The following is a 15,459-nucleotide window of genomic DNA, read 5'->3' as shown; positions in this document are numbered from 1 at the left end:
ACAACATAGTTTTGATTAGATATTATATGCTATTTTTTAAAGCCATCATATTATTAAAACAACTACAAATACTATTAGACACAGTTTTCTTGATTATTATAAATTTTATATCACTTATAATCAAATCTTCACATTATAGTTACATAGCCTACATCTTCCAATGGAAAGTGGGAAATTAACTAAGGGTAAAATTTTCAAAAGCACCTCTGTGAACATTAATTTCCATTTTCAGAAGTGACTGAACTTCTGTATCATTCAGAACTTTCAAAAAATTACCAATATCTGATAAAATTATAAAATCACTGATTTGCACAGTATGTTTTTCAAAATGCTGCTGGAATCCAAGAACTTTTTCCCTTTTAATTTTCTGTATCTCCTTTAGCAACCTAGAATCACTGAATGTCTGCTTTTGTCTACTGCCAGGGACAAGATACCAAGCAGCAGAAACTACTATTTTCATCATGTGTGCCACATATGTTCTTATGTAGATCTATACTATTCACAAATGTATCAATGAAGTATTACAAACCTGATGTCCTCAGAAAATCCTTAATATCTTCTTTCAGTGATTCCAGTTTAATTTCTGGTTTGTGTAGACTAACCTAATATGAGAAATTAATAATTGAATAAATAAATAAGCACCAAGCAAGCACTAAAAAGAAAGTAGATTGCATATTTTAAGTTATGAAAAAAGAAACATAGATGCTCAAGGTTACATACAAAGCAAACTGCTTCCTACTAATTCAACAATGGCAATTGAAGCCAAAAAAATCAGCCCACTTTTTACCTACTCGATGTCTTTGTTTTTACATCAGTGCTAAAAGCTGTATGTGGGGAAGGAGAGAGAAGAAGGGAGATGGAGTATGCAGTGACGTGTATGCTTAATATCCTGAGCAAGTATCTCATGTACTTAGCATAATGCTAGGCTCCAGACATTAAAGGATTGGTCATAACCTACACAAGGAAGTAACTCAAAGCCACTCACTGTATTCTACATCAAAAGAATCAAACTGAAAATATTCCATAACTTCAGCTCTTTCAGATCAGAAATGCCATATTCAAACTGCAAATAAAAACTTTGGACCTAACATTCCCCACTGCAGCTGGGACAACCAGGTACATTCAGCCTCTTGTAATGAAATGCACTCAACACAGACAATTAGGCACCAACCAGCGTCACAACCATACCATGACACTACCATGCACATGGTGCTGCAGACTTTTCAGCAACAGCAGGAGCAGCAGCTACGGCATCTCTTCTTTCATAGCTAGACCAAGAGGAGAAAACAAATAGACCACAAAGGTCTCAAAGCACAGCCATCAGAAACTCAGGAGTGTCTGTGAAGTGACTTCTAATACATATTTTTCTAAACATGAAGTGTGACGATACCCAGTTAACACCAGAGGATAAAGCTAGAGGCTTAGAAAACAATAGCAGCCCCGACTGCTAGCTTGAAAGTAACACTGGGAGAGCTGTGTGCAACTTATTCCACTGCCATGACAGCTCAAGGCATATGTTAGAAGCATATGGCCATATCACTTGCCTAGAAATGTGAGATATCTCTTACCAAAAGCTACTCAGCAACATGCTGGAGGCATATCAGCTGCTGATTCTATTGCAGTAACTTATGTTGCGATTAAAAGTTGAGTCCAGCTTGTGCAGTTTGCCAGTCCTAACAGCACTGCTGACAGCACGGTATGCTTTAGGTCCATCACACACAACTAACAAACTCCACAATTCTACCATTTACCTTACAATTTATATATAGAAAAGGGTATTTGCTGTGCTGTACAGCTTGCTGGAAAAGTTGGTCTAGATAAATTCACAAGGCAGAACTTTAAGGAAACCTTTCCATTTGCCTTAGTTGAAAGGAGGAACAGCCAACAATGCAGAGACTGACAGCATCAGCATTTCTGCTCTTATTTTAAGTCACCTTGCCATTACAGGTCAGGACAGCTTTTATATTTGGTTTATGGACTGCAATAGCAAAGATATCTTAAGCATGCTTTCCAGGGAAAAAGAAAAAAAGGATCATAAGCACAAACCATAAGGCGTGGTGAGTTGCATAACTCTCGTGTCAAATGATAAACATGTATTCTGTTTAGCACAATGGTAATAGCTGGCAAAGGTTCACCACCAAAGGCAGGGGTCCAAAGAAAGATTCTTATGGGAGTTCTTGGACAGCTCACAAAATATGCTTTTAAGCAATAGCCTCAAGGAGTATTTTATGAAGGATTCCTTCTAAACCAACTTTGATGGAAAGTCCTATGTCCATTTTGGACTGATGTATGTCAGGCTGAGTTTAATTTTTTTCTGCTGTAAGGCAGTGAATTTGTACCTTTCCTGTATGAATTTTAAATAAAGTGATATGTGTCAAATTGGGCAGATTGTGCCTGACTGTTCCTTGGAAGTTTTTGTGCACAGTTTTGTAAATATTAACTTTGTCTCCTGGGTTAAATATGGCCAATTTTAATCTCAGTGTCCACAGGGTGTTTACCTGTGCAGCCGTGTACACGTTTCAAAATCCTTTTTAGATATGCAAAAACTCCCTCACGAATACAACTCATTGACAGCTGATTAATCACAACAACAACAACAACAACAAAGTAGCTTTACAATCTACTAAAAAGTTGGTTCATTGTCTTGACATTGTAGACAGTGCAAAAAGTGACAAAAGTGTGATCAGGAGAACAGTATTTTAATTCTCTACTGTTCACACATCTGTAAAATTTGTGAGCTCTTGGCTCACTGAGGAAGGTCTGACACTCATATTAATGATCCTTTTTTTTGTGTGGTTTCCTGGAAATTCTTGAAATTGATACTGCGTATTGCATTTGAGGCAATAAAGGCATTCAGTCCACACAGATGAATCCCATTTTCCCTGCCAGGCCAAAAGATACAATAGAGGACTTTCTTGTAAACTGCTGTTCCCAACAGAGCCTGTTCCCCTGCTACAGAATGAAAAAAACAGTGACTCGTTTGTATGCAGCAGGGCAGAAGTCAAAAAGGAAGCAGGACAGCACTCTGGGGAGAACTTTCTCCAAGGACTATGTTAGTGCATCAGTCTCCACCAGTTATCTTCACCTCTTCACGCTATTCAGAGGCTCAGTCAGGCCAACACAGAGTCCTGGAAGGAGACAGGGATGAAAGCAGCGTATTTTAGCAATCAGTAACAAATTATTTTAAATAAAAGTTAATGTCTACCAGTTTCTTTTCCCATATAACTGGCATTGTGCATGTTCTTGTGAATAGAGCACCAGGGCTCAGGCATTGGGTGCCCGTGGTCATCTACAGTCTTGGTCACCTTCTTCCAAATCAAGAAGCAACTGGCAGTTAGACATTCCTTCATAAAACAAGCTATTATTACAGCATTAGCACCCTCTTGTTCTTCAGCTGTACAGAAGATAAAAGATAGTTTGGGACCTTTTAAAATTTTGCCAAACCTTCCAAAAGCTGTCTCAGGTACCACTAGCAATCCTTCATGTACATCTTCTTCTGTAAAGGTATCCTGCTGAGATACAGGCAGTCACCACCATAAGCGATACTCTAAATGTATCACACTTTCTGGACTTGGATGCCACAATGGAAGAAAATCCAGACACTCAATGCTGATCTGGCTCAAAGCAAGCAACAGGATAGTGCAGTGCTAGGTGGAAAAAGTTAGCAGGCATAGTAAATTGATTTGTAGAGCAACTGAACACAGCGAGAAATCTATTTGCAAATTAACATCTAAATTTGGAAATGGCATTCAGTCATGATGACTGGAACAGCACTGATCATGCAAGAAGACAAATCAGCCATCAAGGCACCACACTCAAAGAAGTACAGGAAAGAGCTAGAGGACCAGCAGCATACTACAAAAAGGAGGCTTGACAGAACAAAGTGTTCCAGCGTAACTCCTGTGTTGAATTATTTCTTTTCTCAGCAAGAACAAACATTGCAGAGAAGTGATCCAACTGTGCTGAAATGTGGAACTGCATCAGGTGAGCACATATTTTTTATCCTGCTGCAAACAGTTCTGCAAACAACTTTACACAGTCTAAATATTTTTACAGGCTATCCACCATGATTTCTCTTCAAAGCCTTTTTGGTTTAGATAAGTATGTACACTCTCAAAGCATTATTACTGTTCGTTATGATTTTGCACAAGTGCACAATGTTTTCCGCTTTTATTGCTATTGTTTCCCAAATTGCAACAAAGTACATTACCCCAAATACAGCCCAACTTTAGCAGAAGTAATTTAAATGAAAGCTAATAAATATTCACATTTTCTCACATACTTCATTCTGCATAACTACATTTTATCAGGATCAAGGCGACTTGTTTAAAAACCTCTTCAAGTATGATCACAACAATTTCAACATAAACACTCTCTAAACACTTTAAATCATGCAGATACAATGGAGTGATTTTGGTTTAGCTTTATATGTTTCTATAACAGAAAGAGAAATCATTCTGAGCATAACTAAGCACTTTTCAGTTAAGTGTAAAACCCTGACCACATTGACAATTTTCCAGCCCTTCTACATTTCGACAGTAATTACACGAAGGGAAAAAGTACTGTGAACTTTCTTACACAAGTAAAAATAACCTCGCGGTCAAAACAGAGAGTTTCAGTTAGCCTGATACAGGAATAAACAGTTTCAAATGTTATGTTCTCCTACAGGATACACAGGATACATTTTTAATAATACAGGTTTGATGTTTTAATAAATTTTCTACATTTTATTTGAATAAAAATCAGTGTTGCAACTAAAATACACACAAAAAGTAAAACATATCATCTACATGACTAAAAAAAAATGTGTAAATCAAGCTTGTGTTGTTTCTGAACTCCGTAATCTCTTCAACATATACACAAATGCATTAAATTTAAAATTCACTGTACTGCAAATGTTACCGGTGAACCAAAGTACAAGCTCTAGCAGGAGGGAATAGTAAGCCCTTTGTTAAACACAGTGCACGAAAATGAATCATTAATTATCTATGATGACTCATGTGCCTACGTTTATTTGCTAAGTTTTATTAAATAAATGCTACATTTCACAGAAACATTCTCCTCCTCAATTTGATCTTTTACTTAAGTAAGAATCAGTATCAATTTCTTTTTTTTAACTGTTGGGAGAAAAATGTCATGAAAATAGTATCCTCAGATATCTTGCAAACCATTCACTCCACATAAATGGTTCTAGGATGTTCGCACAGTCGGGCAACACCCCAGCTGCACTGCTCCCGGTGCTCCCAAAGCAAACTCCTCTTCTTCCTTGCCCCACTTGAAGGCTTGTGAAGACCGTCACCTCTCACTTTCATTAATATTTTCTTTAAGCTTTTGTGGTACTAGTCACAGGTCTGCTCAAAGAGTGACGGCAGAGCCCTCTCCTCTGGGCAATCATTCTGACCATGACATCCCCCGGCGTGTCTCTCCACACCTTGTTTATACCTTCAGGTATCTCCTAAAATCTTTTCTCACTCCCAAACTTAATTGTCAGAGTGGGGAGGGATGGGGTGTCAGGGCTGATTCTTACAGACAAGTTACCACTTTTAGACTAGTTTGACAGCCATTATCCTGTTTTTCTACAAGTTCTCCCTCAAGCTGTTCCACTACCGACCCACCTACAAGAAACAGAACTGAGAATGTCTACACAGAAAATGCCCAGAGGGATTCTTTGGATTGTGAGCGTTTCTTGTTCAATTTAAAACTACCGAGGCTGTTGTTTGTTTCTTTGTTTGTTGGTTAGCTAGTTTAGTGGGGTATTTTTGTTTAGGTTTGATTGCTTGTCTGGGTTTTTTTAACTTTACTTGTTATTTGCCCCCAGCCACTAGAGGTTCCAGGCAACTCACAAGTCAGACGGATTTCTATTAGGGGTTTGCAGAGAACAAAAATTAAGATTGATTAATCTTAATTGATTAATAAAGCCTGACTCCCTTCAAACAAGATGAAAAACAAAGTCTCTGAATTGTCTGCAAATGAAAATGTGTTAAAAAGTAGCACTTTTTTCATGTCTCTGAACTGTTTTATTTTTTTTATTACTTCACTGACAAAGATTTTCCCTAAAACAAAATTTTAGCAAGATTTCACAAATATATTTATTTTCAAACCACATTTTGTGACTGAAGATGTCATGTCTCAGTTTTTCTAACCACTTCTAACTTTCACCTTAAAAAACATTCACATTCCAAGAAGAGAAGAGAAAAATTAAGACAAAAGCAAATAAATTTGGTTACAAACTCACACAGTGAATGCTGCACCTGAGAAACTGAGATCAGATTCCTCTTCTGATACTCCAGTAACCCCAGCAGCAATTCTACCTGTTGAAAAGCTATTGTCTAATATTTTGGCTCTTTGTTATCCTTGCCTTTCAATCACACTACAAAATACACTCAGAAGAAATTTCAGAGCAAATGACTGGCAAATTTACACTCCCTCCTGCACTAATCTCTTTGTATTAACTGCAAACACACTATCAATGTACCAAAACTCAACCTACAAAATCAACCTAAAATTTATTTTCCAAATCATCACTAACAAGTTGTCCTGGTTTTGTTAAAAACAAGTTTCTCTTTTAGTGAATTGGCCTGTCAGCTAAAGCTTCATATTAACTGCATTTTCCTGGAGAACCAGATACATGTTTTGGTAAACATAGCAATGGAATGCGAAGTTATTGATAAGCATGGATGCACTTCTCGGAGTATAACATCCCATTCATGTGAATACTTCATATAAAAGTGGGAGATCACAAGGATCTCATCCCTTTTCCTTATGGCCAACATTAGGAGAGGACCTTGCTAGTCGTCCCTGCGAACTGAGGCCCAGTGACAGAATGAATCCAGCTCCGGTTGGCTGCAGAGTCCAATCCAGGACTTCAGGTGCCGGCTCTGCAGTTGCTGGGACTTTCAAGATTGGTTTTGTATATTTTGTATTATTTTCTCTATTCTTATCAATAGCATTAGTAAAACATTTTTAATTTTTCCAACTCTCTTCTCTCTGTCCTTCTTTCCCTCCGGATCACCTGTCCTTAGTGGGAAGGGGGGAGAGGGAGGGGCTGAAGGGGGAAAGTGAGGGGAGAGAGGGTTAACACCACATCTGCCATGGTTTTATTGTCACCCCGCAATCAAAACCTGGACACAAGTATATGACTCTACCTCAGTCCTTGGGACAAAAATGCAATTATCTTGGCAAGCACAGAGCTAAAGCTGTGACAGCAAATCATTTGGTGCCCATGCCAAACTTATTGCAGAGACTGTGCATCAGAGCCCTTGACACAAGCTCAGGCCCTCGGTGACAGGCGAGCGCAGGACTGGTGTGATCAGAGCATAATCACAGGGCTACTCTATCACCTCCCGCAAATAATGTCAGGATATTGTGTTTTCCCAAAAGTTCTACTTACTTGTGAAAGAAACTGTTCATTTTGAGCTTTCCTCCCCAGGTGTTAAAAGAAGAGATGAATTTACAAAACAGAGTTTTTGTTAATATTTAAAATACTGTTTGTGAGACTACATGACTTCTCAAAAATTTCAGGCAATATTATAATGGACCTTAAATCCATTCTGACTCTCATGTTTTCAGAGATGGCAAATATTTTTGAGGAATGAGTATCAGTAGTGTAATCTTCTAAACTGTCAGATAAAGAGCAATATTTACAAAGGTAAAGTATAACTGTAGTTTAAATACCCAAAACAAGAAAGTTTTATTCTGATGCACTGCCTCAAGAGATTTCTAAAACTACAGTATGTGTCCCCAAAAATGGCTTAAAATTGCCTAAAAAGGGACCACACATAGACCAACAGTGCAACCAGTGCAGACTAAGCATTGTTCAGAAGCTGACTGTTAACCAGCAGACAGAAAACTCACCACATCCTATTGATAAACTGGGGTTCAGGTATGACACATACCAGTAGCAAAGGTTTTGTATTTGATAATGCAGCTTCAGAAAGACTCTATGTCATGAGAGGGAAATCAAGCAACAACTTAATACAGAGAGTAGCAAAATTCAGAAACATTCAGAATTCTGTACAGCTGTTAAGGGATGGAGGAAGGATAAGGAACTTGCTGATAGCAGCTCTGCAACCGCATTGTGTAGCAATAATATACCTATACAAGCATTATAAATAAAACAAGTCTATACTGTAATGAAGGAAAAGAAATGCATGCAAGGTCAGTTAAAAAATTCAAGATCAAGGAGAATATACAGATTCCCGACAAATAGGGTGTACAGTTGGCCCTGTTAATTTAAACTGCAAGCTCCAAAAGATGACTCCTTAGATTATGGAATCCTCTAGTTCATTATATAGACTTTCCAGTCTTTCAGATCACTACCCTGACCAGAGCTCTGATTTAATCTCTATTACAAACTCTTCAAACACCTACTCTCAGAATCAACTCGAATATTGTTGCCCTGTTATTTTTTTCCTCTTAGCACTTCATATGACAAGAATAATCTTCTGATCTATATATACATTAAGTTCTTTGAGAAATTTGTAAAACAGCAGTGTTCTGCAAAGTTATCACAACAGATCTGGCTGTGGTCATGACACTGTTTTCTTAATTTTATAGGTTGTCTCTGTGCTTTTAGATTAAATAGGGTTTCTGCTTGCATTGACTAAATTGATATGCTACAGCGTCACGGAGGGATTTAGACATTTAACCACCTCTTTAGACATCAGACGCCACCATGGAAGGCCACTGCTAAGGTCCTCAGAGTGTCCACCTCTACAAAATGCCTGTATGAAATAGCCGCCCGCCAGCAGCATTTAAATACACTGTCAACTGCTGACAACATCAAGCTCTCTTGTGTTTCAAAACAAACATGCAAAGGTCAAGTGACTGCAAAATCAGGCCTCAGAGGTGACGGTGACAAAAGCATGAAAGCAAAGGTGAGCACATACGTGTTTTATTACAATCAGTAGTTGTTAAAGAGTCCTGTTCCGAAATCCCATCACTTCCTTTACTGAGGACAAGGTCCTGAATTTGACTCTCCACACTTCATGTCAGGCCATCTACTTGGGATGCTGAATTCCTCAACACTTAGCGGAACCCGATGCTGTATTCTTTTATATTTCCAGCCCCCTCCAAGTCACAGAATCACAGAATGGTTTGGGTTGGAAGGGACCTTAAAGACCATCTAGTTCCAGCCCCTCTGCCATGCATATTTGCCTACTCACATATTTAGAGAACAACCAGTCAAAAGAAGCAAAACAGATATATATTTAAAAAACCATTTAGAAACCAAACCAGCATATGTTTAAAAAGAAAGGGGGGGGGGGGGGGGAAGCACACAGTGAAGTCACTTGCTATAGAAAACTTTAGAGATATTCAAAGAAGAAAATTATGTTTCATTTGAAACCCTGTACAATTTTAAGCACTGTTTGGGGGAAAAAAAAAAACAACAAACCACCAAGATTTTATAAAACTGAATCCAAACTATTTAACTATTTCATTAACACACAATAATTGTAATAGCACCACTGCTATGTCATTACATGAAAGTTGATAAAACCTTAATCTGAAACATTCTAAATGAAGTTCAGCTGAAATGTGAAAATCTGGTTTCAAATGCAGATAAGTTACTAAATATAAAAAAGCAACTGTCCTCCCAGCTACAAAAATGTATTTTCATTAAATGTATTTTCATTTGTGTTTTTGATTTATTTTCACTTCTTTTCACCAAACCCTCATTTTCTCAGGGGTATTCTGGAGGGGAAAAGTAATATTTACATCTTTCCAAGTTAGAGATTAAAAGACAAAGCAATTAATTTCAGGAACTATTGCAAGCAGTGGGACTGCAAGAGGATCATCTTAATATTCACTGAGAAATCCTCCAGTCCCGGGGGGAGAAACTTACAAATATAGCTCTAGAAACCAAGCAGACCGCTCTCCGGCCCGGCCGAGGATGGAGGACGGGGGGAAGGAGGGGAAGCCCCGGGCCGCTGCCCCGCCGGAGCAGCGCGGCCCGGGCCGGGGGCGGCGGCCGGGAACAAAGCGGCGGGGAGGAGGGGAGGGAGGCGGGCCTGCGGGCACAGCGCCAGGGCGGGGCTCACCCGGGCCTGTCGCTCCAGCTGCGAGTGGAGGCTGGAGCCCTTCAGCCGCTGCACGATCCGCGCTATGGTGAGGGAGAGCCCGCTGTCCGGGTCCAGCATCGCGGCGCCCCTGCCCGCGGGCGGGCTGCCGCACCGGGCCGCGCTCACCGCCGCACCCCGCCCCGCTCAGCGGCGTTACCGGGCAACGGCGGCGGCGGGGCTGCTCCTCCGCCGCGGCGTCCGGCTGGAAAGCGCCGCCTCACAGAAACGTTCCCCAGCGCCTGTGGGGACCGGAGCGCGGCAGCGCGTCCTCCGCCGCCCGGTGTGGCGTAGATCCCCGCGGCCCCTCGGAGCTCGGCCCAGGCGGGCTGTGCCCGGAGCCGGGGAGACGCCTCGGTGGTGTCTCCGATCGCCGTTTCGCCCCGGGCACCCGGCGGCCTTCCTGCGCCCGCCATGGGCCAGATGAGGGTCACCTAAAGCTCTGGTGAAAGCTTCACGCGCTGCTTCTGTGTCCGACATAAACATTTATAATGTATCATTACTAGAAAGGAAGCCAGAAATAAGTGTAAGGAAAGCCTACGAGTGGGTCTTGGGCTTTGGCTGCACAGAATGCCAGCACCTGGCCATGTTGGTGTTGGGACATCCAAACATGCCTGGGGCGCTGCTCTGCCCTTGGCTTCTGCATACAAAAGTGTCCTTGTCCCCAGTCTGTGACTGCCTCAGCTGTACCTGCGTGCCCAGCCGCTCACCTGGCTGAGGGGCTTCATGACAGGAGCCCACAAAGGCATTTCTAGCTGCTGTTGCTCACCACCTGTAGGACCAGGTGGACAGTAACTGGCCGTGAGCATTCCAGATCTGTCTCAATAACAAGTTAAATAATACCTTACATCATCATTACTCACGGCTTAATTCACCTGTCTGGCTTTGCCTTGGGAAGAACTAAGCTTTCTCTTACAGTCAGCTATCGCACCTCAGCTGAGCTGCTGCCATTGGCAGCTCAAGGCAACTGCTTCTTGAATTGCTTCTCAGCTGGAGCTGACAGTGAAAGGGCTTCAAACCCACTTCAATGCAGTCAGTAAGTTTAGCTTAAAAACATCTTTAACTGCAATTTAAGTGGCTTTGCCACTAGTGTGAGGTAGCAGGATTAATGTCATTACAGCTTGAGACACAGTTTAAAATTCTGCTTTTAAGGCCTGATGTGTGACATCCAGATGGTGTGAACAGCAAATTCAGCCCCAAGGTTCCTTTCTGTGTGCTTCCTGAGGGACACTAGTTGACCTGTTCTCAGGCGAAGTTTTATTGCACTCTTGACTCTTACGCCATCCACTCACCATGCTGAGGCTCAGTACCAGGAGCTGACACAGCCCTCATTTAAGCCAAGCAGCTGTGTGGTACTATGTGCATCTTGTTGGGTGGTGTAAATGCAAGGAACTTTAATCCACTTAGTCCTTCAGGAAAAACCTATTGCTATGTGCATCAGTAATGGGACCACGTAGTCAAATTCTCACTTAATAAACTAATTTACTAAGCCAAAATACTAATTTTGAAAATCCCAGAATAATTAATAAATAAACTAAGAGAGTTCAGGGAGATAACATGGCAAATCTGATCACTGACTTCCAAAGCCAAGCCTTAATACTCATTTTCAGCTCTGAGGATGGCCATACCCCTTTGTAACAAGGAATGTTTCAAGATTCTGAAACATCAAGTTGCAACTTTTTCACTGCTGAGTGATACAAATGTAAGGAAATGAAGATAGATACCATTAGTAAACTTGCTAGAAAAAACAACTAGATATACAACTAGGTATAAACTAGGTATAAAATGCACCTGAACTTATCTGCAATCTCTTTTGACTTACCTGTGAGCATCTCTGGAGGAAAAGTTTAAAGAAGAATAGAAGATCAAAGGGAAAAGTTCTTTAACCAACTGTAGAAAAACCTGAAAGAGTTGCTTATGCAAACCAAAACACTGAGAAGCGCTCAGTTCTCAATTCATGGAGACAACGGAGAGATCAAATACCCAGTTGTCTACCAATGCCTGAATATCTGTTCTGATTTGCACCAAGTTTTGTGTCTGTTCTGCACTCACATGCAAATGTGAAGTTAGGGGAAACAGTAAGCATGTTTTATATCTCTGTGTGTTGGGGGTTAATGAAATATTTGCCAACATTCCCAGCTGAACAAGCATAATAAGATAAGCACATGCAGAAAACCAGGGCATGCAACTAAGCTCCACAGCTCATGTCTGTAAGTCCAGGGGTTTACATTGCAGCTGCAAGTGTGAGGGGAAGCCCTCCCCTCTTGCTTGGCACAGTCCTCAGCAGCATTTTCTTTTCCATTTTTCGAAAGAATTTGTGGACTGCCACAGGGATGACAATATTATATTGCATTTGACAAGTGTGTTATTTATCAAGACTGCTTGATATGTGGGGACTCAGAGGTTGGGCACATTCCTACTGGTTGCACAACATGGTGTTTTGCTGTTTTCCATGCTGTGATCTGCAGGCACCACATTCAGTCAGATCGCAGGTGATGGAACAGGACAGAAACCACGACACCTTGCTGGTTAGAAGTGTCAGTTCCCCCACTCCTGGGGAACACGGGGAAACAATACATCAGGTGAATTTCATGTGCAATGCATAGGGCTTTGCAGGTCTGCAAAAGCCATCCTTATCTCTATAGGTCAATGAAACAGGAAAAATAGCTAATGTCAGCTGCAGATGAGTAATTTCCTGCAGCTACCTACCTCTGTTTGAAATCTGCCTTAGTTTGTTGCCCCCTGCATGTGCACATCTGTCGCTCTTCATTCCCTGTTTTCCTGGGCTATTTCCAGTCTGGTTTCCTTCCTCCTATGCACTGGCTTTCTCTTTGGTCAGTTTCATCTGCAATACGGATAGGAAAACTTCTTGTAAGTGCCCATCAGAGAAAGAAGCAAGGCAGCAGAAAGATATCATCTTTACAGCATCTCACTGAGGGCTGTTAACAGCTTCTTGTGTATTCTTACCATATCCAGTTAAGAAATCTTGTGCTTGAGTGCATGCTTCTTTTTCTGTTTCCTTACAAGGAGCTTACTGCATCACAGCTTGAGAAATACAGGGTCGTTGTTAGAAAATATCACTTAAGTAACAGACACTGGCAGAAATCCCAGCCAACCCGTTAGCCTGTGCCCCTGCTATCACATGACTACTTTAACTTGGTTCATGTGATAAGTGACAATTACTGCTTTTTCATCATGATTTTACTTTTAAATTACAAGTAAGCAACTGCAGTACAGTCAGCCTAAGATAGTTTTATGATGTCCAGTACAACATACCACAGGTAGCTTGCTGGTTTAGCAGAAGGTCTGGTGGAGGTGTCATTGCTTTTCTGCTTTGTTTTGGGTTGTTTTGTGGTCTTTCCCTCTCTTCCGCACACTGAGGAATACCAGTTCAGTTCCCCATTGAATTCCACCTTCATTTACAGCTGCAGTTCTCCACAGTGCTATACCTTTCTTTACTGCATTTTCTGTCACATTGCTGCTGTTAACGGTACCTGATACTGGTATCCCAAGTGTCTTTTGTTTATTTGCCACTTCAGGTCTGGAAAGCATCAAAAATTTGGCAAGGGAAAGACAAAAATTACATAGTGAGTATCTGAAATATTTCACCCGTATTCTCTCCCTCTTTTCCCTGGTAGGTTTTCGATTGAGAAGAGGATGTGAAGCAATAGACACATTGTACTGCTCTATTTAAGGCCACATAAGATAATATTCTAATGCTTCTAAATTATTCTGAAGATGAGTTTATTTCCTAGAATGTCAGTGAAGTCAGGAAAATGGAAAGGCATCTAAAGGATGCATGAGTGTCTGGAAGCTTGGCTTTTTCCATACAGCTGTGTTAGCTGACCTAATAAAAACCAGGGCTGTCCGTAGGTATCACCAAAAGAGGCAGTTGACTTATATGGCAGGGTAACGGGTGAGGGAAGTTAACAGAATCCCAGCAGCATCAATGAAATCCCAGCTCCTTCAGTCAGCTGCTCACAAGGCACTCTTCCCCATAACAATTCACAACACTTGTATTGGCCTCATTCCCCCTTCATCTTTCATTCTCTTTCTGTTAGAAACACCAAGTCATGAAGAGCCCTCTTAGGGCTGCATTCTCTGCTGGGGGAGCAGGGGAGGGACTGGAGTTGGGACACTGCTCTTTACCTGTGTGGGGTGGGTGCATTATGCAGGGTGGCACGGTGAGGAATAAGGGATGATGCAAAATAGGACTAAGCATGCAATCGTTGTCACCCATTACTGTAGATAAACCACTTACCTTTCATTGACACCCTGAGTAATAGGGGGTTAATGCTGTCCAGGGCAAGCTACATGTCACGTTCACCCTGATAATGTATCATAAATTTTGTGTAGATCCCCAAGTTGTTCCCTTTCTTTGTGCTACATGAGACGCTGCCAGCATGTGAAATCTCTAATGGCAGACTGGATCACGTGTAAGGAAACCTTCCACACCATTTTTTTTTTCTGACAAAACGAAAGGATAAGACATTAAATGGAAAACAACAAACAAACAATAACAAAACATGTCAAACAAAAGCCACATACGTCCTACCCATCCCCAAAGGCCCCAGAATATTTGTTCCTTGAGACAGGAAAAAAGAGCATTTTTATTGCCTCTCAGGTAAACTGGATTTTTTGTTCTCGGTGGTTTGGATTTTTTTCAGCTAAAAAGCTGCTCCTGTCCAGACCTTCTTTTATTCTTCCTCCATTTGGAATTATTTTAGCTCCTAAGGGTTTAAAATCCATAATCTTGATCCTCCATCTCAAGCCATCAGCAGATCTTCACTTGTGAACTAAAGCATCAGGTTCAAAAACTGCTCAGGATTTCTCATCCAAGCAGGTTATTTCAGAGAACATCTTAGTCAGGCCTTTGCTCAGTGTGCTCACTCTTTGTCTTAGACTAATGTGTTTTAAACTTTAGTCTTAGTTATGGGACAATCCTGCAAACTTTATAACATTCACTGGTTTCCTTGTGCAGTTGGAACCACAACATATTGTTTGAAGCTGGAAACAGAGAGGTGAGACAAACAAGAAATTTCTGTCAGTGATTCAACCCTCTTCATTTTCAAGCTTTATTCAAATTATTGCCCAAAAAGTTACAGTGTATATTTTGACAAGTTTCAGTACTTTATTTAAAATAATCAGTTCCTGAGGAGTAATAAGATTTTTTTGCCCAAATAATACGGGTGCAATCTGAAGAATGTAGGAAGCTTAGATGATGTATCTTCAGTTATCAGGGGAGAAAACATCTCTTATTGCAGACTATTGTTCATGAGTAGTAATATATTTTATCTAATATGTGGCTGAACTTGAGAGCTAGACTTTGCCTGCCAATGACGTGAAGAATTATCAGTCTAGTTTTAGGAGTTTCACATTGCTTCAGTCCTTGATTTTAGGT

The 15,459-nt window shown here is 40.9% G+C and overlaps 1 protein-coding gene across 6 annotated transcripts in view; it reads right to left on the bottom strand.

Moving 5' to 3' along the window:
* TBC1D19 (TBC1 domain family member 19) overlaps positions 1-13,110 on the bottom strand; it is a 52,742-nt gene extending 39,632 nt beyond the window's left edge. For 2 of the 6 annotated variants that reach the window (XM_065060680.1, XM_065060679.1), the window contains exons 1-2: positions 10,041-10,231; positions 530-602 (exon numbers count right to left, since the gene is read on the bottom strand). In XM_065060680.1, the coding sequence (XP_064916752.1) occupies positions 530-602; positions 10,041-10,139 (172 nt within the window). In that variant the 5' untranslated portion in view covers positions 10,140-10,231. Of the gene's footprint in view, positions 1-529; positions 603-10,040; positions 10,232-12,767; positions 12,904-13,025 lie in introns of those variants that run through there. The other 4 variants (XM_065060682.1, XM_065060678.1, XM_065060683.1 and 1 more) reach the window with 4 other exon arrangements.
* Between the last annotated feature and the right edge of the window lie 2,349 nt (positions 13,111-15,459).

This window comes from Columba livia, chromosome 4, assembly GCF_036013475.1.
Source record: "Columba livia isolate bColLiv1 breed racing homer chromosome 4, bColLiv1.pat.W.v2, whole genome shotgun sequence".
Lineage (NCBI taxonomy): Eukaryota > Metazoa > Chordata > Aves > Columbiformes > Columbidae > Columba > Columba livia.
This window is presented reverse-complemented; position numbering and strand designations above follow the sequence as displayed.